Here is a 27225-nt window from a genome sequence, read left to right on the forward strand (position 1 = left end):
AGCACTCGAAGGAAACCCACACAAACACAGGGAAAATGTACAAACTCTGCATAGTCACCCGAGCCAGAAATCAAATCTGAGTTCCTGGCGCTGTGAGGCAGCAGTGCTCACAATCGTGCCACCGTGGGTGCTTATAATTTGGAGGGATAGAAGTGAATATAGAAAATAGCAAGAGTAGGGCTTTGGAGGGATCTGAAAACAGGGAATAGAATTTTAACATTGTGTTGTTGCTTGGATGGGAGCTAATGTTGGTCAGTTGAGAGGTAAATAGGGCTTGCTATGAGAAAGGACATGAGTAGTCAGACTTCAGATACCCTCAGGTTTATGGAGAATAGAATATGCAATGCCGGCCAGGAGTGAGTTGGGATATTAAAGTCTCGGGATAACAAAATGGATAAGGGGCCCATACTTGCTGATCACTGGACTCTGGTTGCTAGCTGTATGGCTGGTCTAGACAGGCATCCTACTTGTTGCTAATTCAAAAAAAATAAGATTGCTTTGTTAAGGAAAATAAAAAATTGAAAGTTGTCTTCCGCACAAAATCTTCTGGATGTTTCTGTTTATAGATACCAGATTCTGAACCGCCCAGGTTACAGAATGAAGCACAAGATAGTGACATCACTGGAATGGAAGTGTTGTCCCGGATATATTGGAGCTAACTGCCAGCCCAAAGGTCAGTATTAAACGAGTCAGTTTGAGTGCCTAGTTCTGGCACACGCTTAAGTCATATATTTAGCTCTTGTTCCTGACTTCTGGTGCCTTCTCCTGCTTGTTTTCAAATCCCAACATAGCCTTACCCCTGCCGGTCTCTGTGATCTAGGGCAAAGCTTAGTCTTGGAATACACCGATGTTTTACCAACAGTGATATTATGGGCCCTATTTTAACTCAGCGTCAGTACATGTGTTTTGAACAAGTTAAAATCCAGCCCATGATATGTGTTTCCTCTCCATTATTTCTCTGTACTTCGTTGTTAGGAGGAGGCGATGGCCTAGTGGTATTATCGTTGGGCTCTTAATCCTGAAACTCAGCTAATGTTCTAGCGACCTGGATTCGAATCCTGCCACAGCAGATTAGATTTCAATAAAAAACATCTAGAATTAAGAATCTACTAATGACCGTGATACCACTGTTGATTGGAAGAACCCATCTGGTTCACTAATGTCCCTTTAGGGAAGGAAATCTGCTGTCCTTACCTGATCTGGCCTACATGTGACACCAGAGCAATCTGGTTGACTCTCAACTGCCTTTGGGTAACTCAGGGTGGGCAATAAATGCTGACCAGCCAGGGATGCCCATGAATGAATAAAAAAAAATTGTTTACTTGGCCCTCCCAATCCTTGTTACCACCATCAGCTCTCTTCCAAATCTCTTTTATGATAATATCTAATATCATCCTCTTTTTGCACCTTTTTTATTTCTTGCTGAGTGCCCTAAGATTGCCTGTAAAATGGTTTGGGGTGTTGGATGCATGAAAGGTACCATAGAACTGTAAATTATCATAGAATTTTGCAGTATAGAAAGGGGCTATTCTGTCCCAGTCTTTGAAAGATCTATCCAGTTAGTACCACTCACTTGCCCTTCATCAAACTTGTCATGTGTAATATGTGCAATAACTGGCGGCCACCGGCTAACTAACAACATGGCTTTATTATTATCTACAACTACATACAGAGTGATTTGGCTTGATTTGTTGTTGTCACAAGTATTAGCATTTTACAGCCACGCTCATCCGGGAACCGGAAAATCCCGCCCGAGGTCAATGGACCTTTCCATGTTCTGCCCCTCGCCCGCTCCAACTCCCATGGACTATAAAATTCCGGCCAATGTGTTCATTCCCAATTCTAGGATCCAACTGACTGCAAAAGCCAATGCCCTTTCCTGAGATCCCCATGCTTGTTCCCCAATGGGCGATTGGGTCACTTGATGTATATGTGGATGCATGTCAGTAGACCTGGCACTTTCATTCCCACTGCTTAAGCCTGCTTGTTTACTGATGGGAAAGTTGATGGCCTCATGGTATTGTTGCTAGACTATTAGTCCAGAAAGTCGGCTGATATTCTGGGGACACGGGTTTGAATCCCGCCAAGTCAGATGGTGGAATTTGAATTCAATAAAAAAAAATTCTGGAATCAAGAACCTACAGATGACAATGAAGCCATTTTCAGGAAGTCCATCTGGTTCACTGATGCCCTTTAAGGAAGAAAATCTGAGATCTTACCTGGTCTGACCAACATGTGACTCCAGAGCCTCAGCAATATGATTGATTCTCAATTGCCCCAGGCAACTAGGGATAGGCAATAAATGTTGGCCAGCCAGCGACGTCCATATCCCATGAATGAAGTTAAAAAAATGTAATTTCATGAATAGTTCACTCTGTTTTTTGTCACGCCTCACCAAATCTTGTGGCATGGTGGCACAGTGCTACCTCACAGCGCCAGGGACCCAGGTTCAATTCCAGCCTTGGTGACTCCCAGCGTCTGCGTAGTTTCCCCCGGGTGCTCTGGTTTCCTCCCACACTCCAAAGAAGTGCAGGTTAGGTGGACTGGCAGTACTAAATTGTTTCTTAGTGTCCCAGATGTGTAGATTAGGGCGATCAGTGAGGTAAATACATGGGGCTATGGGGATAGAGCCTGGGTAAGATGATCTGTCGGAGAGTCAGTGCAGATTGGATGGGCCGAGTGGCCTCCTTCTGCACTGTAGGGATTTTATGCTTCTATGATTTTATGCGACACTTAGTTTGCCTAATGTTTGCACCAGCACTGTCCTGATTCAAAAGCTACTAATGATTATTTTCAACAGCTAGGGATTATATGAGGGCGTGTAGGCAAAAATTCCTTCCTTGGATTTAGACTTCAGTTCACAGAGAGATGAGGAAGAAGTGTGTATGTGGAAAGGGAGAAAGAATAGATTAACTAACCTCTTAGAGACATGTACGCCACCCCTCTGCTGTTTGTGTAATTATTGTCATCCACAGTTTTGCGATCACTTGGCATTCTTTCTCTAATTACCATGCTGGAGCAGTATCGCAGATAATGACATGTATTAACCACCCATTAAGATCAGACATCAGTCCCTTCCCATTAGATTGTTAATGAGATCAATGCAGTTTTTGATCGAGATAAACAATTGTGCTAACATCTTATAATTTTAGTCAAGCAGAATTTTTTTTTGTTGTTTATTTATTCCTTGTGTTTTCTTCCTTCTCTCTGCTCTTGCTGATGTCATGGAATCGTGGAATCCCTACAGTGCAGAAGAAGGCCATTCGGCCCATCGGTCCTGCACCGACCACAATCCCACCCAGCCCTCGCCTCGTAATCCCAGTTATTTACCCTGCTAATCCCCCTGACACTAAGGAGCAATTTAACATGGCCAATGAACGTAACCCGCACATCTTTGGACTGTGGGAGGAAACCGGAGCACCTGGAGGAAACCCACACAGACATGGGGAGAATGTGCAAACTCCACGCGGATGGTGACCCGAGCCGGGAATTGAGCCCTATCCCTCGTGCTGTGAGGCAGCAGTGCTAACCACTGCACCACTGTGCCGCCCCATGGCCACTCTGTGGCCAGATTTGCCACCACTCTTTCCTGTCTCTCAGATTTTGTGAGTTTTGTGGGATAATCAATTATACTCCTTCAGGGAGAGTTTATCTATACTTCCCGCTGCCTCGCAGAAGCAGCCAGCACCATCAAGGACACCACACACCCCAGACATTCTCCCTTCCACCTTCTTTGCTCTGGATTGGGCGAACTTCTTTCAATTTCTGATCCCAAAAATCTCATCACTTTTGATCTTTATCCTCATCTGTCAGTAAATTCCTGCATTCATTTCACAGGATCGAGTACTTTTGTTAACATCGAATGGGTTCCTGTGTCCTCAGAGATGTATCTCAGCCTTCCACCCACAGTGAATAGACCATAAAATGTGGCTGTGGTCTGAAGAAGGTGATATCTTTATACTGGGGTCCTGCCCTGATCAGGTTGCATTGGAGTCATGGGTCCCTTTCACCTGAACAAAAGTAGAATTTACAACATTGAAGCCACTTTAGAGACTTGCACTGTAAGGTCTTCAAAGTGGCCTTTCCTCCATCTATCAGAAGACTGATTACCCTGCTTATTCTTGGATGTTCTCCCATGCCAGGAGCATGTGAATGGTCAGCCTGCGAGTTTCAACCTCTGCCCACCACCACTCCCCGCTACCTCCAGCCTCTGCTTCTGCTCGAGTAGGCAGAACCCGCTGCCCCTCAGTGGAGAAACATCCACAGGAGTGTGGCCACATTTGCCGTATTCGTTTCCCGTCTCTCAGACATTGGGAGTTTTGCGGGATAACCAATCGCACTCCTTGAGGGAGAGTTTGTCTACACTTCCCGTTGCCTCAGAAATGCAGCGAGCAGAGTCAAGGACCGCATGCAGCCCGATCATACTCTCTTCCAACTTCTTTGCCCCAGGTCGGGCGAACTTCTAGCAGAAGATTGGGTCATTGAATATTCATATGGTTTACTGATACAATTTGAGCTTTAATCTATTCATTGGGCTATGCTACAATCCATTCCAACAAGCAACAGCTGTTTGCTTCCAGTTTGATGTTCACTGGTTAAGTGACAGCCATCACTTCCCAAAGTCAAACTGTTCAACACCAGCTGCAGCTTCTGATGGCTTCCTTGTTCTATTAGATCTTCACCTTCTGCTTCATTGTGCCAAGGATTGCGAATTCTTAATGGACCTGTTCCTGAAGTTGCCTCCCACTATCACCTGCCCATTCAAACTATAATTTTTTTTTATCCTTCTCACCTATTTGTTTAACCAAGAAATGAAAATGAAACAGATGCATTTTTACTTTACACTCCTATGACTTAATATCTGGGTTGCCCAGTGCAGTGTCCTGGAGATTAATTCTCAAATCCTTAAGACTCCAGGACACTCCTGGAGGGTGGTTGGCAACCCCAGTTGTATAGAAACAATGGGGGTCATAAAATCCATAGAATCTCAATCGTACAGAAGAGGTCATTCGGCCTATCATTTTGCACTGAATTTCTTGCAGAACATCCTACCCAGGCTCTCTGTCCTACCCTATCACTGTAACCCACACACTTAGCATGGCCAAGTGCCTAACTTGCATCTCTTTGGACTGTGGGAGGGAACCAGAACATCCAGAGGAAACCCACACAGACACAGGGAGAACATGCAACCTCCACACAGACAGTGACCCGAGGCTGGAATTGAACCCAGATCCCTAGAGGCAGTAGTGCTAGTCACTGTGCACCATGTCGCTCGGTTGGTCAGTTTATTTGGTTGGACAGCTGGTTTGTGATGCAGACTAATGCCAAAAGTATGGGTTCAATTCCTGTGCCGGCTGACGTTATTCATGAAGTCCCCATCTTTTCAACCTTGCCCCTTGCCTGAGGTGTGGTGATCCTCAGGTTAAAATCGCCATCAGTCATTCTCCCCTCAAAGCATAGAATAGCCAATGGTCATCTGTGACTGGGGCAACTTTACCTTTATGGGAACTATGTGGTCTTGGTGAAGGAGATGCAAGCTTACTCCACGCTCTGCATTCCTGCAACATTTGTAAATTTCATCAGGAAAATATCAAGTGCTTTTTCCAACATTATTTTGCAATTAACGTGAAGAGCTGATCTTTCTCTACACCCTAGCTATGACTGTAATACTACACTCTCTTCTTTCCTTCTCAACAGTATGCTTTGTCTGTGTAGAACGCAAGAAACAATACTTGCATTGTTGTGTTATTCTTACAATATATACCAATACATGTGACAACAATGGATCAAATCAAATCAGATCAAAGAGTTTCAAACTTCTGTTTTATTCATAGACCAATATTTAAGGAAACAAGCAGAAGAGAATCAAGCTGAGAGTCAGACAACTGGGGTTGGTATGTCTCGGGAACATCAACAGCCTCATGATCCAGGTCTGGAAAACTCTTCATTTTCTGGGACTGAATAATTCAATATGTTGATTTGGAAAGCTTGTTACAGAGAAATAATTTTTGCATAAGGGCACTGTTTGCTACACTTATTCAGTTCCAGGACTTGACATATACATCAACCACCCATGCTCTATTTAGATGGATCTAAGGGATAATCCAATTGAGGTGTTTAAGATGATTAAAGAATTGATAACATAGATTGAGAGAAGTTATTTCCTCTGGCTGGGGAATCCAGTGCAAGGATAACCTTAGAGCTACATCATTTTGGACTCATGCTTGGAAGCAGTTCTTTACTCAAAAAGAAATGAAAATCTAGAACTCTCTCCTCCATGGAGTTGCGGAGACTGAGACCAGGAGGGGAGAGGGGCTGGTGGGGTATGAGGGGGGGGGGGGGGGGGGGTTGGGGGGGGGGGGGGTGGTTGGGGATGCGGGGTGGTAGCCAATTGAACATTTTAGTTCACATTGAGATTGATAGACTTTTGTTGGTAAGGATATTATGGGATATGGGAACAACTACATTGAACTGGCCTGACAGACTGAGTTACATAATCTTTCTTGCTGTGTAAACAGTCAGCATTAGGGTCCATCACTGCCTTGTCTACTTCTGCTCAAACAAACAGCACACTCCACTCAAATATCCTGTGTCATTTGGGGTTGATGACCCCACAAGCTCAACAAGAAAATCAAGGGCCATTGAAAGTTGAGTAGGTTAGTTTATGAGCAAGCTCAGCTCTGACATAAAGCTTAAGTATCTTGCAGAGATATGGAAAATGGTTCTGGGACTCATTCCCAGACCTGTCACAAAGCAAGTTTGCAATCTAATGAAAACTGATTAAAGGCTAACACTTATACAAAGAGTCGATGCACCTACATCTGGTCCCAGGAGCAATTTCCTTCAATGCTATTAATTTAATTAGGACCAAAACAGAATTAAGACAAAAAAAATTGGGAACATATGATTACAAGACCCAAGGAAGGTCAATGTGAAATAAACTGGCTAAGCCAATTACAGTAACAAAGCAACTATACACAGGAAGCAAAAAGGAAATATCTTATCTTGTTGTAAAGGTATGCCATGTACTGTGATTCAAGCTGTGTATTTTATAGACAGAATATTTCACTTGTTCAGCAACCTAACTTGTGCATCTAGATCAGAAGCATAGGAGTCAATGGAGTTGCAAAAACGGCTACATTCTTCTGTTAAAATGAAAGGAATTGCACCAGGTGACTCCATGAACCCTGCTAGGTCTGACACACTCTCCCATTTTAACCCCCATTCTACTTGAAGTCAATGGAGGGGAAGTTTGGTCTAGGGTCAGATCGAATGTCTGCCAGGAACCTCGGTTAAAAACTGAATGTGCATTTCATCCAGCACTTGGTATATTCTGTGGATTGAGTTTTCTGCTCCTTTTTATACAAGGCATTGGTGAGGTCACACCTGGAGTATTGTGCCCAGTTTTGGTCCCCGTACTTGAGGAAAGATGTAGTGGCGTTGGAGGCAGTTCATAGGAGATTCATTAGATTGATTCCAGAGATGAAGGGTTTGTCACATGAAGCGAGATTGAACAATTTAGGCCTATACTCTCTGGAATTTAGAAGAATAAGCGGAGGTCAAATTGAGGTATTCAAAATGATAAAAAGCATCGATAAAGTAGATGTGGAGCGGATGCTTCTGCTGGTGTGGCATTCTAGGATGAGAGGTCTTAGGATAAGGGGTAGCAAATTTAAAACAGAGTTGAGGAAAAACTATTTCTCCCAAAGAGTTGTGAATCTGTGGAACTCACTACCCCAAAGTGCAGTGGATGCTGGGACAGTGAGTAAATTTAAAGAGGAACCTCTCTGGACTCTTTTGTATCTCTCCCATCTCACCTTAAACCTATGCCCATGAGTTTTAGACTTCCCTACCTTTGGCAAAAGATGTTGACTATCTACCTTATCAATGCTCCTCATTATTTTGTAGACTTCTATAAGATCATCCCTAAGCCTCCTAAGCTCCTGAGAAAAATGGTCCCAGTCTATCCAGCTTCTCCTTATAACTCAAACCATCCAATCCTGGTAGCATCCTAGTAAATCTGTCAAAATTGGTGAGAGAAAAGAAATAAAGAGGGAAAGAAAGATTACGTTAGAGAGAAAAAGAATCAGGAAAATAGGAAAAAAGAAACATTTAAATGTAACTTTTCTAAAAAGAAACTCCAATAAATAAATCCTGAAGGAATGAACCTATAATAGTTGATTTTCAGAGCCAGAGAGGTTGATTGGCAGTAGTACCATTTATCACATATTAAATGGTCAAGACTTTACTTTCAGCAGTGTGTTGAATTCTGCTGTCAAATAAGTGGTGTCACACCATTCGATGCAGTTCAATGGTGAGACGGTTACCAGGATGCCAATTTCATGAAGCGACTGTTGTGGTGACATGTCTTGCAAGGAGCTTTCAGATACCCCCATTTAGCCACACCTCGGTCCCTTGACTGTCAGTTGTTGTACAATGTGTGCGTAAGTATCCCTTAATATCACAATGACTTTAACAGCAAAATTTGGCCCAACATACTTTTAACAGCAACGATTTGCATTTATATCCTGCCTTTAACATAGAAAAAACATCTCAAGATCCTGTAGAGAAGCATGAAATAGACTCAATTCATTTTGGCTTGACAAGATTATAGTTTTTGGCTCCAAACTGTCTGAAACTCCTGATATCCATTCTTGTAAATCAAAGTCCCCACCACATCACAATAAATAAATAGTCTTTTCAGTGTTTGGCTATCGAATCCTAAATCTGCCGTTCCAGCGCACCTTCTGTAGATGCTTCTAAGGTTGTTGTTTCATTCCCCCCTACTCCACCCCTATGTTGAATTATTTAAGTTGGGGACACTTATATGTTTTGAATAAGCGGCTTAAAAAAAATCAATAAAAGGAATTAAACCTGCTGATAACGGAGGCCCCTTCAATCCATCACAACGTGGTCCTGGGAGAATGTCACTGAATTAAACAGTTAACCAGCTGCTTCCATGTCCTGTGTCCCTTCCAATGTAATTGTGATTGACAGCAAGACCCTTATTCAGTGTACCCCAGGGAATATTTCACCTTACAGTATCTTGACATTCAAATCAAATACATTAGCAATGTTAGGGAAGATTTCTGTGCTTTACTTGGGGAATATGTTGAAAATGCAAATTTCACATTGCCACTTTTTAAATAAAAGGCACTAACGTTTTGTTCCAAAGAGAATGATAGATTTTTATATAATAGCAAACATAAAATCTCTTGCAGGAAGTAATCTTCCTACAGCTATTGTTCATATAATTAGATACTGTGCTTGCAATATATGTGTGGTCTTAGTCCAATGAATCATAACTTTGGTAGCTTATTTTGATGTTTTAAAGCACTCACGGCGAAATTCAATGACAAGCTGTATAATCAGGAAATTAAACTGGGCCTATTGCGAAAGAAGGTGGAAAACATTTCTGCCAACATGAATGATGTGCGAATTGTACTGTACTCTCTGGAGGGAAAGATAAATGAAGATAAAGAGAAAGATCTACAATCAACCTCAAAAGGTATGACAAATGCTTCAAGATTGCAGCAGGGGTGCACCTTCACGATCAAACAGAGTCAAATAAACCTCATTTACACAGATTTCAATGATATTCAGAGAAAGGACCTTCCTTCCTTCATTCCATCCCATGCCACGTGGCACACGAGGCCGGCAGAGCATGCGTTTATCTGTTTTCCTGTCGGGCTTTCCCTGCAATGTATCACCAACCTGTTGCCTGACGCTTGTGGGGCACCAGTCCACAACATGCATGGCTGACCAGGAGACTCTACCCCTTTTGCCACCTGCCACAGGCACATTGGAAGGGTTTATGGGCTATCAATCAACCTGTTTGGCCACTTAATGGACACACGTTTCCATGGCCATCAATCCCCAGGGTGGGACTCGAGCATGGAGCCTCGAGCAGGAATGTTGACCCTGGCACTGCAAGACCTCAGTCATCAGACAAAGAACTGATTCAGTGATGAGAGAAATTACCTCTTTCAAAGGGATCTTTGGGATTCGCTACCTCAGAGTGCAGTGGATGCTGGGATATTGAGTAAATTTGAGGAGGAGATAGACAAACTTTTAGTTAATATAATAGATTGAAGCATAACGGGAATGGGCGGGAAAATGGAACTGAGGTCCAAGAGAAGATCAACCGTGATCGTATTGAATGGCGAGGTAGACTCAAGGGGCAGAATGGCCTACTCCTGCTCCTCATTCTTATGTTCTTATGTAGATACTGCCAACTGGGGTTGAGCGGTCAGACTGGGAGTGTGGGTTGTAAATTTCTTTGAAATATCAGCTGATTTACTGAGTGTTGGCACAGTTGATAACACTCTCATCTTAGAGTCAGAAGCTTGGGGATTGAAGCCCTATTTCACAAGGTGAACATGAGGTCAATGCTGACACTGTAATGCAGTAGGGAGGGAGCACTGCAGTGTTGTCATTCAGATGAGGTGACTGAGGTCCTGTCTGCCCTCTCAGGTGGGCACAAAGGATCACATGGCTCTCATTTTGCAGAGGAGTAGGGGAGTGATTTCTCGTGTCTTTCCCAAAATGTATCCCTCAATCGAGATTGCAAGAGAAAACAGATTATCTGGCCTTCATTGCATTGCAGTTTGTGAGAGCTTGCTGTGTGTAAATTGGGGGTGTCACATGTTCTATATTGCAACAATAACCACAGTTCACAAGTACCTCAGTGGCACCAAGCACTTTGGGACATCCTGAGATTGTGAAAGGTCATAGAACAGAATCCCTACGGTGCAGAAGAAGGCCATTTGGCCCATCAAATCTGCACCAACAACAATCCCACCCAGATTCCATCCTCGTAACTCCAGGTATTTACTCCACTAATTCTCCTGACACTTAAGGGGCAATTTTGCATGGCAAATCAACCTTGCCCGCACATCTTTGGCAGGAAACCACAGCACCCGAAAGAAAACCACGCAGACATGGGGAGAACATGCACACAGTCGCCCAAGGCCAGAATTGAACCTGGGTCTCCAGCACTGTGAGACAGCAGTGCTAACCACCGTGCCACCCTTCTTATATAGACGTACACCTTTCTTTTGCTTTTGTGAAAAGGCAATCCAGATGACAAAGGCCACATTGTGAATGGGATCCACCTCCTTAAGACCGGCTCGCAAATGGGGTTGCAGGCAGTGCTCACACCTGCATCCCCTTCCCAACCGTCCCCACTCCAGTCCGAAGAACAAGCAATCACTTGCCAAGCTAAGAATGAAATCTAACTAAATTTGGCAATAAGTGGATCCAGATCCTGATCTTCTTCCCATTGGCTCCGTAGCAACCCTGTCGGAATCATGATGCGAGTGAAGTGAAATCAGCAAGAAAATTTTACCCCTCCCCCAACCATGCCCGTTTGCTTCAAGCACAACCAAGAAAGAGCTGATGGGGCTGAATCCCTTCACCAAGAAAGATGTCTGTGTCCAGTTCTGATGTGCCTTTCCTGACAGCAGACAAATAAGTTGTAAATTTTACAGTGGATTGCTGTATTGATGTATGCGGCTGTCAGTTTGATTAACCCACGTGGAACTGTTAACTCATTCTTCCTTTAAAAAATGTGAAGCACTTAAGTCAGCTGTGCCATACTGCGAATGTGCTTTGCCTGTCCCCCGCAGATACACGAGTCCCCATACAATCAATGGAAATTGACTGAGTTCTGCTGCTGCCGAAGGTCAAAGGCCTTTTGCTAAATTATGTATCGGGCTCAGTCTGGTCCCAGTACAATTGAGTCCGCTGCACAGAGCCGAAATTGCCTCGTTTCATCGTCAGATATGTTTGTGACCCCAAGGCTGTAAAAGGGCTGAGCTATCAAAAGACTTTGGAATAGGAAATTGTTGTCTAAGATTTTCATTGTTTAGAGAATTCCTAAGATGAGAAGTTGCATACCTCATTCGATTTAAGAGATGTTCAACACTGTGGCATGGAGATTGCTTCCTGCTTTTTTTTTACACCAAAAGTACTCATTCTAGACATGTTTGGTTCGCATGAAATTGGAAAACACGAAGTCAAATCTATTTTTCCTTCCGTTCTTCCACGGAAAATAGAGAGAAAAGATCTTGCAGTTTACAAGGCAGTGGGCAGGGGGTGGGAGGGAGGGAGGGGATAGCTGAAATATAATGCAGAAAACAGGGTTACAATAGCAAAAACTGAGACGGAATCATGGAATCCTACAGTGCAGAAGGAGGCTATTTGGCTCATCGAGTCTGCTCCGACCACAATCCCACCCAGACTCTATCCCCATAGTCCCGTGCATTTACACTAGCTAGTCCTTCTGATACTAAGGAGCAATTTAGCACAGCCAATTCACCTAAACTGCACATCTATGGACTGTGGGAGGAAACCGGAGCACCCAAAGGAATCTGACACAGACATGGGGAGAATGTGCAAACTCCACACAAACAGTGAACCCAAGCTTGGGAATTGAACCCAGGTCCCTGTGAGGCAGCATGCTAACCACTGTGCTCCCATGCTGCCCAGGAAGTGAATGAGAGCAACATGCAAGAGTCATTATGGGACAAAAGGGAGGGGACAATTCTCATTTGTTAAAGCAGCTAAGAGGCTAAAATCGACACCTAAGACAAAGTTCAGTAATGGGGAGATTCAGCAAAAATGATAGCTGCTGGCAAATGGGTGACACTTTAACATTATACTTATTCCGATCCATTTAGAGAGTGCAACAGTATTTAATGAGAATTACTGGAAGAAACCGAAGATTTTCAGACACTATTAGCATCTCGTCAGCACAAGTTGCTCCCTCAGGTTGAGGTGGGGAAGTGCAAAAGCTCAGTGACTTGTCATAAGAAATTCTGTCTTTTGGATGGACTCCTACAATATACATACTGCAGACCATCGATCTGCAAAGGTCTGAAATTCCTTTGTCATGTTCTGTGTTTGCAAAACCACTTTTCTACAGAAAGAATTTGGAAAATGTGTTCATTTAAAATACTCAGCTTTAAAGCAAGGTGCAAGCACACAAGTGTTAAAAATAAACATGGAAATAAAAGAAGGATCAAACATTAACTTTCCCCAAAGACTATAAGCAATAGTCAATCTATTGCTTATTACAAAAGCAGCAATAATATAATGACCTAGATAACCTGTTTTAATGATGTTATTTGATGGATAAAGTTAAAGTTTATTTATTAGTCATAAGTAAGTCTTACATTAACTTGCAATGAAATTACTGTGAAATTCCCCCAGTCGCCACAGTCCCGTGTCTGTTCAGGTCGATGCACCTAACCAGAATGTCTTTCAAACTGGGAGGAAACTGGAGCACCTGGACAAAACCCACACAGACACGGGGAGAATGTGCAAACTCCATACACACAGCAACCCAAACCAGGAATCAAACCTGGGTCCTTGGTGCTGTGAAGTAGCAGTGCTAATGCCTGTGCCACCCAGGAAGTGAATGCAAGCAATATGCAAGGGTTATTATGGGACAAGAGGGAAGAGATAATATTCCTGTGCCGCCCATAAGTACGGTTGGAAGCAAAGAGAATTCCCCTGTTCTTCAAATAGTGCTGTGGGATCATGAACCTCCTCCTGAGGGTCACATAGGGATTCAGTTTAGCATTTCACTCAAAAGGCAGCAGCTTTGGCAGTGCAGCACTCCTTCAGTATTGCAATGAAGTGTCAGCATATATTATAAGCTAAATTCTCCAATGTACATCTCAAATCCACAACCTCTGACTCAGAAGTGAACATGCATCCAATGAGGAATTGTTGCCAGCTCTATGCTATCATAGAGTTACATATTAAGCAACCCTTTGTTAAGAGACGTTTGAGTAGTAAGGGGAACAATCAACAATCAACAGTACTGTATCTGTTAGAATATCTAAGGCAAGACACCTAAATTATAATGGGACAATACGCATCTTCTTTGCATTCATAGAGTCTGAGGAAGGTAAAGCTTTGAATGAGCAATTTCTGAAAGTCTAATCCCATTTGGCACCTCCAAGGATGACGTGGTGTAGTGCGTTGGGAGCAAGTTAACACAATTCAATAAAACACACAATCACCATGCCCGGGATTTTCTGGGTCTGTTCAGCATGGACGCAAATACCGCTATGATCCGAAACTCATGCAAGAGGGCCTTTACGGGATTTGTGCAATGGAGATCTGAGATCTTCTCCACCCCCAGCCAATGACACAAACAATGTTCACACCCAGTGAGGGCCTGAACCTGATTACTATCAATTTAGATTTTAATATGGTTAAACTGCAAAACACCTTACTTCCGGGATTTGGCATATGCTTCCCCCCTACCCCCACCCCCTTCCCCCACTCACCTTAACAGGAATTATGACTGCTCTCTTACAGTTGGGATGACCATGCCAGGGGTGTGGAGGCCATTGCAGCCCCATTGTGGTCAAGAAAAAGGGAGGGCAATGCCCTGGCACTGCCTCCTAGGCAGCCTGGCACTCAAAGTTGGCACTGTCAAGTTGGCATTGTAAGGGGCAGAACCTATAGGGGGGCCTGGGGCTGGGGAGATTACTGATAAACATTGATCATGTGGGAAGAGTTTGAAAGTGATCATTGTTGTGGGGGGAGCGGGGTGCAGTTCCTCAAGTCTGGGGGATTTGGGAGGAGAGGGGCTGGCCGTTAACATTGATATCAGGACACTCTCTGTGGAGCTGATCTTGCCGTCGTCCTGAGGCTTCACCCCTCAGGCACAAAACATGCCTCTCCTCCCGTTTTGTTTTGACAAAGTGTAAGAAGATCTGGGGAGAAAATCTGGCTGTGGGAGAAACACAGCAATATTCAGTCAGAATCTGACACTTTGCCATTTTTTGGGGGGGGAGGAAATTCCACCCATTTTAGTGATTATTCTGTCAATGATTTTTCAAAGTAGAACCATTCCTTTAAACTGATTTGTTTCCTTTCTTTCAGCAATTAAATCAAAGGGGATTCAGGAGCTGGTAAAAGAACTTGTAACACAACAAGTTCAGTCATTTCAAAACAATATGCAGAAGACGATTGCTCAGCTCACCAAAACTGTTACAGGCTTAACTGAAGAACTTGAAAGTACGAAGGAAGCTATCAATCAATTAAACAGCACTGTTTTGACACTATCTGAGAATGCCCAATCCGCAACATTGAAGCAAAATCTCACAACTGGTGCTGAACTCCAAGAGATTAGGGAGGAAATGGAAAGTGCTCAGAGCATATGTGTCAGTGGCTTGTAATGACACATCTCAGGAGGTAAATGCAAAGCTTAAGTCTCTTCAAGCAGAATTGGCAAAGGATCGCAACTGGACCGGCTCTTTCTTTGAAACCATGAACCATACCTTCTCGCAGATAAAAGAAGCTCATGAGATGCTGGCCTTCAATCAGATGTTCCCAGGTGTCACCATCTCCGAGGAGGAAGGAGGCCTGAAGGAGGAAAGCTTCCAAAAGTATTTACTCAACATAACCGAAAATGTCAAAATGCAGGGCCGCATGATATTCCAATTGTACACTAAAGTGAATGCGCACGGATTACAGCTCTTCAACCTCAACCATTCTTTTGGCAGCCAGCAGGACATGGTGACTGGAACTTGCCAAGGGATGTTGGAAGAATGCAAGAGCAGCACGCACCTCCGGCTGGTCCAGGTGGAGAACCAATTGCACAACTTAACCAAGACTTTCTCTGACACCTTCACATCACTGGATGATATCCTAAGCTCAATGAACGAGCGGATCAGCATCTTGTCGTATGATGTTGAAGTTCTTCAACCTGTCACTGAAGGGCAAAGGCCGTTCATTGAAACAGGAGCCGCTGACCACGGTGCTGAAGCGGGCCGTGCTGTTGCTCCTGTCGCCGACCACGGTGCTGTCACTGACCATGGTGCTGAAATCGGCCCTGGTGCAGCCGCTGCCGCTGGCCATGGTGCTGAAGTTGCGGCCCTAGTCGAACGTTTAGACAATCTCAGTTCCACAGTGGACGTCTTAGTTGCATTTGTCAAAGTTGCAGCAGAAAATCCATGGGCTGGCAACCAAAATCAACCTGGAGGTGAAATGCTCAAAGGGTTGCTGGCCGAATGCCACCTTGAAATTGAGGATAGTCTGAATGATACAATGACGGTTGTTAATGATGCCGTTGATTCCATGAGAGATGGTTATTACATCCTGAAAAACAACATCACTGATCTAAGGCAATATGTTTTGGAACTGTATCATAGGAGTACTGAAAAACAGAAGGATGTTTTGACTGTGATCCCACTGTTTCATCAATTGAATGCCTCTTTTATGGTGCTGTTAAATGACATGGTGAGACACCAAGATGCATTGGAAATGATGGGTGCCCTTCAGGAGCTGAAAGACAATGAGGTAAGCGTACCTCCAAATCTCACAATGATGTCTCAGTTGTTGAACAGGACTGTGGCCAGAATTGAAGATCACCAACAGCTAATGAACCATCTGCAGGAAACAGTGCTCCGTTCACCTCCAGAAATTACAGACTATGAATCACGCATTCTGGCACTTGAATCACAGCTGAAATCCATACTGTCCGGCACCAAATCTTCGTCAAAGATTAAGAAACCCAAAAAAGCACAAGGCAAAGTCCAGCTTGCTCCTCCAAAATATCAGGAGCTGAGCCGCAAAGTGTCAGGATTGCAGTCCAAATGGATTGACCTGAATGACAGGCTCTCCCAAATACAAGTGGAGACAGGGACAACCTGGGGATTTTGTCACAATTTGTCTTTGTTGGTAGATCAGGTCAATGCCAGTATTCCAAAGACTGCATCAATAATGGCAAAGCCAAACATCACAGTCCTTCAGGAAGACCTGAGAGATTTCATGCAGTCTATCAGCAAGACCACTGTGGAGGTCTTTTTCACTAATATTACAGTGTTTATGGATAAGGCCATTTCTAATATTATGAGGAATATTACAAAGATCCAGAAGCAAATGAAACAGTTATACAAGAGGCCACGATTCATTGCGAAAACCAACATTACAACCAGTACTGTGAGAAGCCAACGCTATGCTGACAAGAATATGGGTCCAGGTAACTACCACAATTTATCATTTTATTCCTTTCTCTCAAGCACCATTAACGTTTATGCAGTTACTCAGCCAGAGAAGAGAGACACAAGTCTTCCATGCCTGAAACAGAAGTTATTATGTTAACTGATTTGTAAAAGATACACAGAAGCAGAGGAAGTATGAGTGCCACAAACATTCATCATGGCAGTAGAGCAAATAAGTGGTGAACTTGCAAAAGAAGGGAACATAATCTTAAAAATCACACCTAGGGTCAGTCTGAGATAATGGCAGTAAGTACTTCTTTGGACAAAGGATGTTGAAAACCTGGAATACTCCATCAAAACGCTGTTGAGGATGGGGATCAAATGAATATTTTTAAAATTCTAATATTTTCTAATTCATTTTTGGGACATGGGCATCACTGGCTGGCCAACATTTATTACCCATCCCTAGTTGCCCAAAGGCAGTTGAGGGTCAACCATATTGCTGTGGCTCTGGAGTCACATGTAGGCCAGGCCAGGTAAGGATGGCAAATTTCCTTCCCTAAAGGGCATTAATGAACCAGTAAGGTTTTTCCAACAATCGACAGTGATTTCATGATCATCTGTAGATTCTTAAGCCCAGATTTTTTTTTATTGAATTCAAATTGTACCATCTGCTGTGGCGGGATTTGAACCTGACTCCCCAGAACATTAGGTGAGTTTCTGGATTAATAGTTTAATGATAATACCACTAGTTAAATGTCAACAAAGATTGACAAAGAAGTTGATAAAGGAGGGTAGGAGAAGCTGTGAAGCTGGGCTTGCACTTAATATAAAAAAGGATAGCAAGAGTTTTTATAAATATATAAAAAGGAAGAGGCTGGCTAGGGTGAACGTTGGCCCTTTAGAGGATGAGAAAGGGGACCTAGTGGTAGGGGATGGGGATATGGCTAAGGTCTTGAATAACTTTTTTGTTTCTGTCTTCACGGAGGAGGACGTGAATAATTTGCCGGGTGTTAGAGATGGAAAGGTGGTAGGACTGGAGGGTCTTAATGACATTACTGTTACTAGAAAGGTGGTGCTCAACAGACTGGAGGGGCTGATTGTGGACAAGTCCCCAGGACCGGATGGAATGCATCCGAGGGTTCTGAAAGAAATGGCGGAGGTGATAGTGGATGCCTTGGTGGTTATTTTCCAGACGTCGCTGGATTCCGGGGAAGTGCCGGAAGATTGGAAAGTGGCTAATGTTACGCCGTTGTTTAAGAAGGGTGCCAGGCAAAAGGCGGGGAATTATAGGCTGGTTAGTTTAACGTCTGTGGTAGGTAAAATGTTAGAATCCGTCATTAAGGAGGAAATTGCGAGGCATCTTGAAGGGAATTGCTTGATAGGGCAGACGCAACACGGTTTCATTAAAGGGAAGTCGTGTCTGACAAATTTACTGGAGTTCTATGAGGATGTGTCTAGGGCAGTGGATAGAGGAAAGCCGGTGGATGTGGTCTTTCTGGATTTTCAGAAGGCGTTTGACAAGGTACCTCACAAGAGGTTATTGCAGAAGGTCGGGGACATGGAGTTGGGGGTAGGGTGTTAGCGTGGATAGAGGATTGGTTGTCAAATAGGAGACAGAGAGTGGGGGTCAATGGGTGCTATTCAGATTGGCAGTTGGTGACTAGTGGGGTGCCCCAGGGGTCGGTGCTGGGGCCTCAGCTATTTACCATTTATATAGATGATCTGGAGGAGGGAACTGAGTGTAGGGTGTCGAAATTTGCTGATGACACCAAGATTGAGGGAAAGGCAAATTGTGCGGAGGGTGTGGAGAGTCTGCAGAAGGACCTAGATAGGCTGGGCGAATGGGCCAGGAAATGGCAAATGGAATTTAATGTTGGCAAGTGTGAGGTGGTCCACTTTGGTAGGAAGAATGGTAGGAAGGACTATTACTTACGTGGCGAAAAACTGCAGCAGGCGACGGTGCAGAGGGACCTCGGGGTCCTTGTGCATGAGTCGCAAAAACCCAGCTTGCAGGTGCAGCAGGTGGTCAGGAAGGCGAATGGGATGCTGGCCTTCATAGCGAGGGGGATTGAATATAAAAGTAGGGAGGTCTTGCTGCAGCTGTATAGGGCATTGGTGAGGCCGCAGCTGGAGTACTGTGTGCAGTTTTGGGCGCTGCACCTGCGCAAGGATATTTTGGCCTTGGAGGGAGTGCAGAGGAGGTTTACTAGGCTGATACCGGAGTTGAGGGGGTTGAGCTATGAGGAGAGGCTGAATAAACTAGGCTTGTACTCGTTAGAGTTTAGAAGAATGAGGGGAGATCTCATTGAGACGTATAAGATGATGAATGGGATGGATAGGATAGAGGTGGAGAGACTCTTCCCGCTCAAAAAAGACAGTAGGACTAGGGGGCACAGCCTCAAGATAAAGGGGAGGCGGTTTAGAACGGAGTTGAGGAGGAACTTCTTCACTCAAAGGGTGGTGAATCTCTGGAATTCTCTGCCCGTTGAAGTGGTGGAGGCTGCCTCGCTAAATATTTTTAAGAAGCGGGTTGATGGGTTTTTGATAAGAGAGAACATAAGAACATAAGAAATAGGAGCAGGAGTAGGCCATCTAGCCCTTCGAGCCTGCCCCGCCATTCAATAAGATCATGGCTGATCTGTCGTGGCTCAGTTCCACTTTCCCGCCCTCTCCCCATAACCCTTAATCCCTTCTCTTATCAAAAACCCATCAACCCGCTTCTTAAAAATATTTAGCGAGGCAGCCTCCACCACTTCAACGGGCAGAGAATTCCAGAGATTCACCACCCTTTGAGTGAAGAAGGGGATTAAGGGTTATGGGGAGAGGGCGGGAAAGTGGAACTGAGCCACGACAGATCAGCCATGATCTTATTGAATGGCGGGGCAGGCTCGAAGGGCTAGATGGCCTACTCCTGCTCCTATTTCTTATGTTCTTATGTTCTTAAGACTTCTCCTCATATCCCAATACGGAGACTGATAGATTATTTATAGGTAAGACATTAAAGGTTATGGAACCAAGGCAGGTCAATGGATTTAAAATGCAGATTAGACATGATCTAAGTGAATAGCAGAACAGGTTCAAGGAGCTGAATGGCCTCCTCCTGTTCCCACATGTAGTTGGTCATGTCAAATCATGTAACATTAAATGTTTTGTAGAACATAGGACTCTCTGCCTCAATGTATTTATTTATTTATGTATCCAATATTTATGTTCCCCTTTTAATTGAATGAGATATAAATTTAAATATTTTCTGGGTTTTGTGGGCATAAAATAGACAAACAATAATAAATTGAGTGGCAGAAGGCTGTGTGCTTGATCTGCCTTAGTGCTAGGAACACTTGTGAATTTGACAGGGCCTTTCTTTAGGTGGTCATGACAAGCACATGATATTTGTATAGGTTTCATCTTAATATTGAAATGAAGTTCCTGTTTTAATTTCCAAACCTATTTGCATAATTGGTTTAAACCAGCCAGATGTCATGTTTTCACAAGTGCCAAGTATATTTTCAGGATTGACAGTGAGTGAACCAGGTGCGTTTTTGCAGAAGAAGCCCGTAGCTATTTTTTTAAACTCACATTAAGATGAAGTTAGGGAGAGCAGGTGAACTGATATTGATGCCATATTAAGTCCGTTAGCTGCTGTTTGCCTGTCTCCCAATTACATCCCTGGTCCGCTTCATGGAGCAGGATAAGTTGGTGCTTGGGTTTCTTCTTCCAAAAGATACACACAGAGAGCTTTGTAATCAGCAGTTTGAAGGAATAAGATGGCTTGGTAATGTCACTGCAGTCTGGCATTTTGAGAATCAGCAAATCCTTTTATTATCAGACTATATGAGATGAAACAAACAGACAGCATGGCTTTCAAGTCCTTTCAGTCCTCTGTCATGGAGATTTGATTTGATTTGATTTATTATTACACACGTATTACTATACAGTAAGAAGTATTGTTTCTTGCACACTATACAGGCAAAACATACTGTTCATAACATACATAAGGGAAAAGGGAAAGGATAGGGTACAGAATGTTGCAGTTGGGTGCTGAGGCGATGGGTTATGAGACAGATCAGCTTACTATATGATAGGGCCTTTCAAATGTCTGACAGCAGCATGGAAGAAGCTGTTCTTGAGTCAGTTGGTATTTGACCTTAGACTCTTGCATCTTTTTCCCAATGAAAGAAGATGAAGAGAGTATGTCTGGGATGCATGGAGTCCTTGATCATGCTAGCTGCTTTTCTGAGACAGCAGGAAATGTAGACAGAGTCAGTGGATTGGGCTTCATTCACGACCTTTTGTAGTTTCTTGCGGTTTGGGGCAGAGCAGGAGCCATACTCAGTTGTGATACAACCAGAAAGAATGCTTTCTATGGTACATCTGTAAAGGTTGGTGAGAGTCGCAGCTGACAAGTGAAATTTCCTTAGGCTTCTGAGAAAGTAAAGGCATTGGTGGGCTTCTCTAACAATTGTGTCGGCGTGGGGGTGGGGGGTGGGGGGGGGGGGGGGGGGGGTGGGGGGGGAGGGGGGGAATGCGTCCAGGACAGGTTTTTGGTGATCTGGACGCCTAAAAACTTAAAGCTCTCTACTTTGTCCTCATTTTCAACTTCGAAGTTGAAAAAATTTGCAATGCATTTTTGCAAGTTTAATGCATGAAGTATATCTTTTGGGAAAATATCACTTCCCCAGTTCTTCCAGGAAACAGTTGACGAGAGTGAAAGCAGGGTAGGAGCAGGAGGGATGCCTGCCAAGGACATTTATGGAGGAATGGAAGACAAATTTTCCTTCACACTGTGGTGGTGATGATAAAACATCAAAGCTTTTTTTGACAATGCCAGCTGCCTCCATGCAATCCTCCGAATGTTTCGCAGTGGCAAAGGTGGCCCATCATTGGCCAGTGGTGCAATTGGTCTGATCCCACTATTGTCAGTGGGGTTACCAGTTAAACGCACCCCTCACCACTGGGAAATCTGCGGTGAGGATATGCCATAAATATGACCAGAAGATCCGCCGGCATTAATGACCAGAAAATTCTGACAACTATCTATAGCAGCTTTCCACATGAAAGCCACAAAAGGTATTGAAGACTATAATGAAAAGATAAAGAGGAATCTAAATGTGGATGAGGATTATGATGACTAAGAAGAAGTTGTAGGCTACTTGAGCGGAGTTTGCTTTGACATTCAATAAGATCATAGAATAGAATTCATAGAATCCTTACAGTGCAGAAGGAAGCCATTTGGCCCATCGAGTCTGCACTGACAACAATCCCATCCAGGCCCCATCCCCGCCATCCCACATATTTACCCCAGTAATCCCTCTAATCTGCAACTCCCAGGACACTAAGGATCAATTTACCATGGCCAATCAACCTAGCTTGCACATCTTTGGGGTGTGGGAGGAAACCAGAGCGCCTGGAGGAAACCCACACAGACACGAGGAGAATGTGCAAACTCCACACAGACAATGACCTAAGCCAGGAATCGAACCCAGGCCCCTGGAGCTGTGAAGTAGCAGTGCTAACCACCGTGCTACCATGCTGCTCTATATTTGCCAGTGAAATTGATGACTAAATATGTTAGTTGCAGCATCAGTGGTCCTTTGCTTTCTCAGATGTTCAAAATATATTTCGTTCATGCAGTGTCTACCAAAATAAATTTTAAGAGGAAATAAATATTTCTAGATGTTAAAAAATTGCCTTCCTTTCTCCTCCCACTGAAGGCTCAGTTGTGGACCTCAAATTTACTAGGCCCCATCCAGCTAGCTATGGGTGGTTGTCCAATTAACTCTTGCAGTTTGCTGGCATTATGATGACAAGGCCCAAGGAACAATTTAGGATGATGCTTTGTTCGGCCTTCTCATTTTGTTTGCAATCAAGCATGGCCTTGGTCACTCACAGGCTTCATAGAATCATTCAGTTCAGTGCAGAAGAAGCCATTTGGCCCATCAAGTCTGCACTGACTCTGTGACAGAATATCTTATCCATGCTCTCTCCCCTGCCCTGTCTCCTAATCCCCCACATTTCCAATAGCTAATCCATCAAACCTGCACATCTTGAGACACTAAGGGACAATTTAGCACGGCTAACATTGAGCATGTGCCCTAACCTGCACATCTTTGGAGTGTGGGAGGAAACTAGAGTACCCAAAGAAAACCCATGTAGACATGGGGAGAAGGTGCAAATTCTGCACAGACATTGATCCAAGGTCTGAATTGAATCCGGGTTCCTGGCGCTGAGAGGCAGCAGTGCTAACCACTGTGCCACTGTGCCGCCCCTTTAAGCTTAGACTTTGGCTCTATTTTTCTCCTTTCCATTGACTTCTCTTTCTTCTGACATGGAAGGGGCAAAACATCCAGTGTAATGGGTGAGAGTAAAATAACAATGAACATCTTATCCTTCATCAACAGAATATTCCAATCTGTGGACACCCTAATGTGTACAACCCATGCTGCTCTCTGATTGTCCCACTAGGTGGAGTACTTGAACAGTGTAGAAGGTAATTTTCCTGGACCAATGTACCTTGTTCTCTCACAGATAACCATGCCAAGCTTACCGAGATGCATCCTCTTTGTAAGGCATGCCGTGTGACTAAAGATTGGGTGGGCCATACTCTCCAACATGTCATGAATGGGCCACATCTCCAACACACCCAACAGTACCCTCTGAAGCCCACCTCAATGACACGTGTTTAACACCATAAGAATGCAAGAACTGAAATAGGTAATTCTGTCCTGTTCCAATTCATTTAGATAATGTCTGATCTGCACCTTAACTGCATCAACTTGCCTTGGTTCCTGATCTCTTAGCCAACAAATATCTATCAATCTCAGTTTTGACATTTGCAGCTGACTGCCAATCCCAACAACATTTTGGGGTGGAGATTTCCCAATTCCCACACCAAATTGGCAGAAGAGACATTTTCTGATGTCAAGCTTGCATCACCTGGTTCTAATCTTAAAGCTACATTCTCTTGTTCGCTATTGCCCCATCACAGCAAATAGTTCCTCTCTACCTCATCAAGTACTTAAATCATTTTCCACACTTCAATCATTATCTTCCACATTTGAGAGAAATATCTGTCCTCATCACTTAACCCACAAGTTTTGTATCATTCTGAAGAATCTGTACTTTAATTTGATTTGATTTATTATTGTCACGTATTAGCATACAGTGAAAAGTATTGTTTCTTGTGCACTGTACAAACAAAGCATAACACTCATCGAGGAGGAAATGAAAGAGTGCAAAATGTATTGTTACAGTCATAGCTAGGGTGTAGACAACTTAATGCAAGGTAGGTCCATTCAAAAGTCTGATGACAGCAGGGAAGAAGCTGCTCTTGAGTCAGGTAGCACATGACCTCAGACTTTTGTATCTTTTTCCTAACGGAAGAAGATGGAAGAGAAGATGTCTGGGGTGTGTGGGGTCCTTAATTGTGCTGGCTGCTTTGCTGAGGCAATGGAAATGGATGGGAGCCTGGTTTGCGTGATGGGCTACATTTACAACCTTTCATAGTTTCTCGCAGTCTTGAGCACAGCATAAGAACATGAGAACATAAGAACATAAGAAATAGGAGCAGGAGTAGGCCATCTAGCCCCTCGAGCCTGCCCCGCCATTCAATAAGATCATGGCTGATCTGTCGTGGCTCAGTTCCACATTCCCGCCCTGTCCCCATAACCCTTAATCCCCTTGCCTATCAAAAACCTATCAACCCACGTCTTAAAAATATTGAGCGAGGCAGCCTCCACCACTTCAACGGGCAGAGAATTCCAGAGATTCACCACCCTTTGAGTGAAGAAGTTCCTCCTCAACTCCATTCTAAACCGCCCCCCCCTTTATCTTGAGGCTGTGCCCTCTAGTTCTACTGTCCTTTCTGAGCGGGAAGAGCCTCTCCACCTCTATCCTATCCATCCCATTCATCATCTTGTACGTCTCAATGAGATCTCCCCTCATTCTTCTACACTCTAACGAGTACAAACCTAGTTTATTCAGCCTCTCCTCATAGTTCAACCCCCTCAACTCGGAGCTCGGCAAACAAATACTTCCTCAGTGGCAGTGGCCAGCAGAGAGGAGAACAGTTCTATAAATATATTTTGGGCTCATCTGAAGGTCAGACCATGATCCCAAACTAGATCTCCCTCCTTTCCTCCCCAATGCAGCCTATGTCCAACCAGCCAGGATGTGTGGTATATTGGTACTCAAAGCTATGTGGCATTCCTATGAGTCCAGGCTGCCCGTACTTCCTTACGTGGATGCCTTTGTGTGGATGGGCAAAGGAGGGCAGTAGGAGATTTTTTTTAGGTATGTCCTCAGAGCACCCTCAAAGTGCCAAACATGCCTGCCAACTTATGGAAGATCCTAGTTTGTCACTGACGAAAATGGAGAAGGCTTATTTACGGAGGTACCAAACACATCGAGAGATCTGATCCAGGGACATTCCAAGGCCAAAATGAGGTATTGGAGGAACCTCACAAACATCAAAACATCACTTCAGTCCTTCGCGGACCATCTCCTCCACGTGTGGCAGTCTGCACAATGCACATTGGACTCATCAGCCACATCAGAACCTATCAAACAGGCGGCATGGTGGCACAGTGCTTAGCACTGCTGCCTCACAGCTCCAATGTCCTGGGTTCGATTCCTGGCTTGAGTCACTGTCTGTGCGCAGTCTGCATGTTCTTCCTCTATCTGCATGGATTTCTTCCGGGCACTCTGGTTTCCTTCCACAGTCCAAAGATGTGTGGGTTAGGTGCATTGGCCGTGCCAAATTGCCCTTTAGTGTCCCAGGATACATAAGTTAGAGTGATTAGTGGGATAAATATGTGGGATTACGTGAATAGGCCTGGATAGGGGTTGTTTTCAGTACAGAATCAATGGACCAAATGGCCTCCTTCTGTACTGTTGGGTTTCTAAACAGGAGTGGCAGCAAGTCATCCTCAATCCTGAGGGACTTCCTGAGGGAGAGAAAGAGAGAGAGAGAGAAATGAAATCTGGGAATGTCCAGGAGAGTAAGAAGTCTCACAACACCAGGTTAAAGTTCAGCAGGTTTATTTGGTAGCTCAAGACATAGGCTTTCAGAGCCCTGCTCCTTCATCAGATGATTACCTCACCTGATGAAGGAGCAGTGCTATGAAAGCTTGTGGCTTGTGCTACCAAATAAACCTGTTGGACGTTAACCTGGTGTTGTGAGACCTTTTACTGTGGACCCCAGTGCATTGCCAGCATCTCCACATCATGTCCAGGAGGCCTGATTTACTGGAATGCAGGCATCATGCAGGGGTGTAGAATTGGAAGAGGTTACTGAGATGGGGAGGGCAAAGCCATAGAGATTTAAAAACAATGGGAATGAAAGTAGAAATTACCAATTCCAAGTTAGGAATTCCAGCAGCTGGCTGGAATATAACAGGTAGGAGTGGCACGTTGGTTAGCACCGCTGCCTCACAGTGCCAGGAACCCAGGTTCAATTCCAGCCTTGGGTGACTGTCTGTGTGAAGTTTGTAACTGCTGCTTGTATCCGCATGGGTTTCCTCCAGGTGCTTTGGTTTCCTCCCACAGTCCAAAGATGTGCAGGTTAGTTGTATTGGCCATGCTACATTGCGCCTTAGTGTCCAAAGATGTGTTGATTAAGGGACTTAGTAGGTTAAGTATGTGGGGTTACTGGGATAGCACCTGGGGCAGATACTCTGTCAGAAGTCAGTGGAGTGTCAATGGGTTGAATGGCCTCTTTCTGCAATGTTGGGATTTTATGATTCTAGGAGGAACAAGGAGTTGGCTGTTTACTGTATCAATGTTGCAAGGCCCAATAAAATATTTGAATGTAAGAATATTGCCAAAGAAAATGTATGAAGGTGGGTGCAATTAAATCACAATAATTGACTCTTTAAAGAGAGACTTGCACTTATTTGGTGCCTTTCTTAAATTCATGACATTGCAAAGTGCATTACGACCACTGAAGCACTTTGGAAGTGGAGTCACTGTTGTAACATAGGAAATGTGGCAGCCAATTTGCACACATAGTAAGCTCCCACCAATAGCAGTGAGGTAAGTGACCGGACTGTTTTAATGATGTTGGTTGAAGGATAAATAATGGGATAACCTGGATTAACAGCTCTGCTTCTCAACGCACAGGACTATCTTTTACTTCCACCTGAGAGGAAGATGGGGCTTTGGTTTCTTATCTCATCTAAAGAGATGATGTGGAGTTGCTGGCGTTGGACTCGGGTAGGCACAGTAAGTAGTCTCACAACACCAGGTTAAAGTCTAACTGGTT

At 44.1% G+C, this 27225-nt stretch overlaps 1 protein-coding gene across 1 annotated transcript in view; it reads left to right on the forward strand.

Annotated features, from left to right (window-relative positions):
• The window catches only part of LOC145347771 (multimerin-1-like), a 65841-nt gene that overhangs the window by 25832 nt on the left and 12784 nt on the right, over positions 1-27225 (forward strand). Inside the window, 5 exon segments of the mRNA XM_080195570.1 lie at positions 567-673; positions 5835-5930; positions 9335-9508; positions 14902-15164; positions 15166-17002. Of these exon segments, the coding sequence (XP_080051696.1) occupies positions 567-673; positions 5835-5930; positions 9335-9508; positions 14902-15164; positions 15166-17002 (2477 nt within the window).

The sequence above is a fragment of the Carcharhinus amblyrhynchos genome, chromosome 1 (genome assembly GCF_965287045.1).
Source record: "Carcharhinus amblyrhynchos chromosome 1, sCarAmb.v2.hapA, whole genome shotgun sequence".
In the NCBI taxonomy this organism is placed as follows: domain Eukaryota; kingdom Metazoa; phylum Chordata; class Chondrichthyes; order Carcharhiniformes; family Carcharhinidae; genus Carcharhinus; species Carcharhinus amblyrhynchos.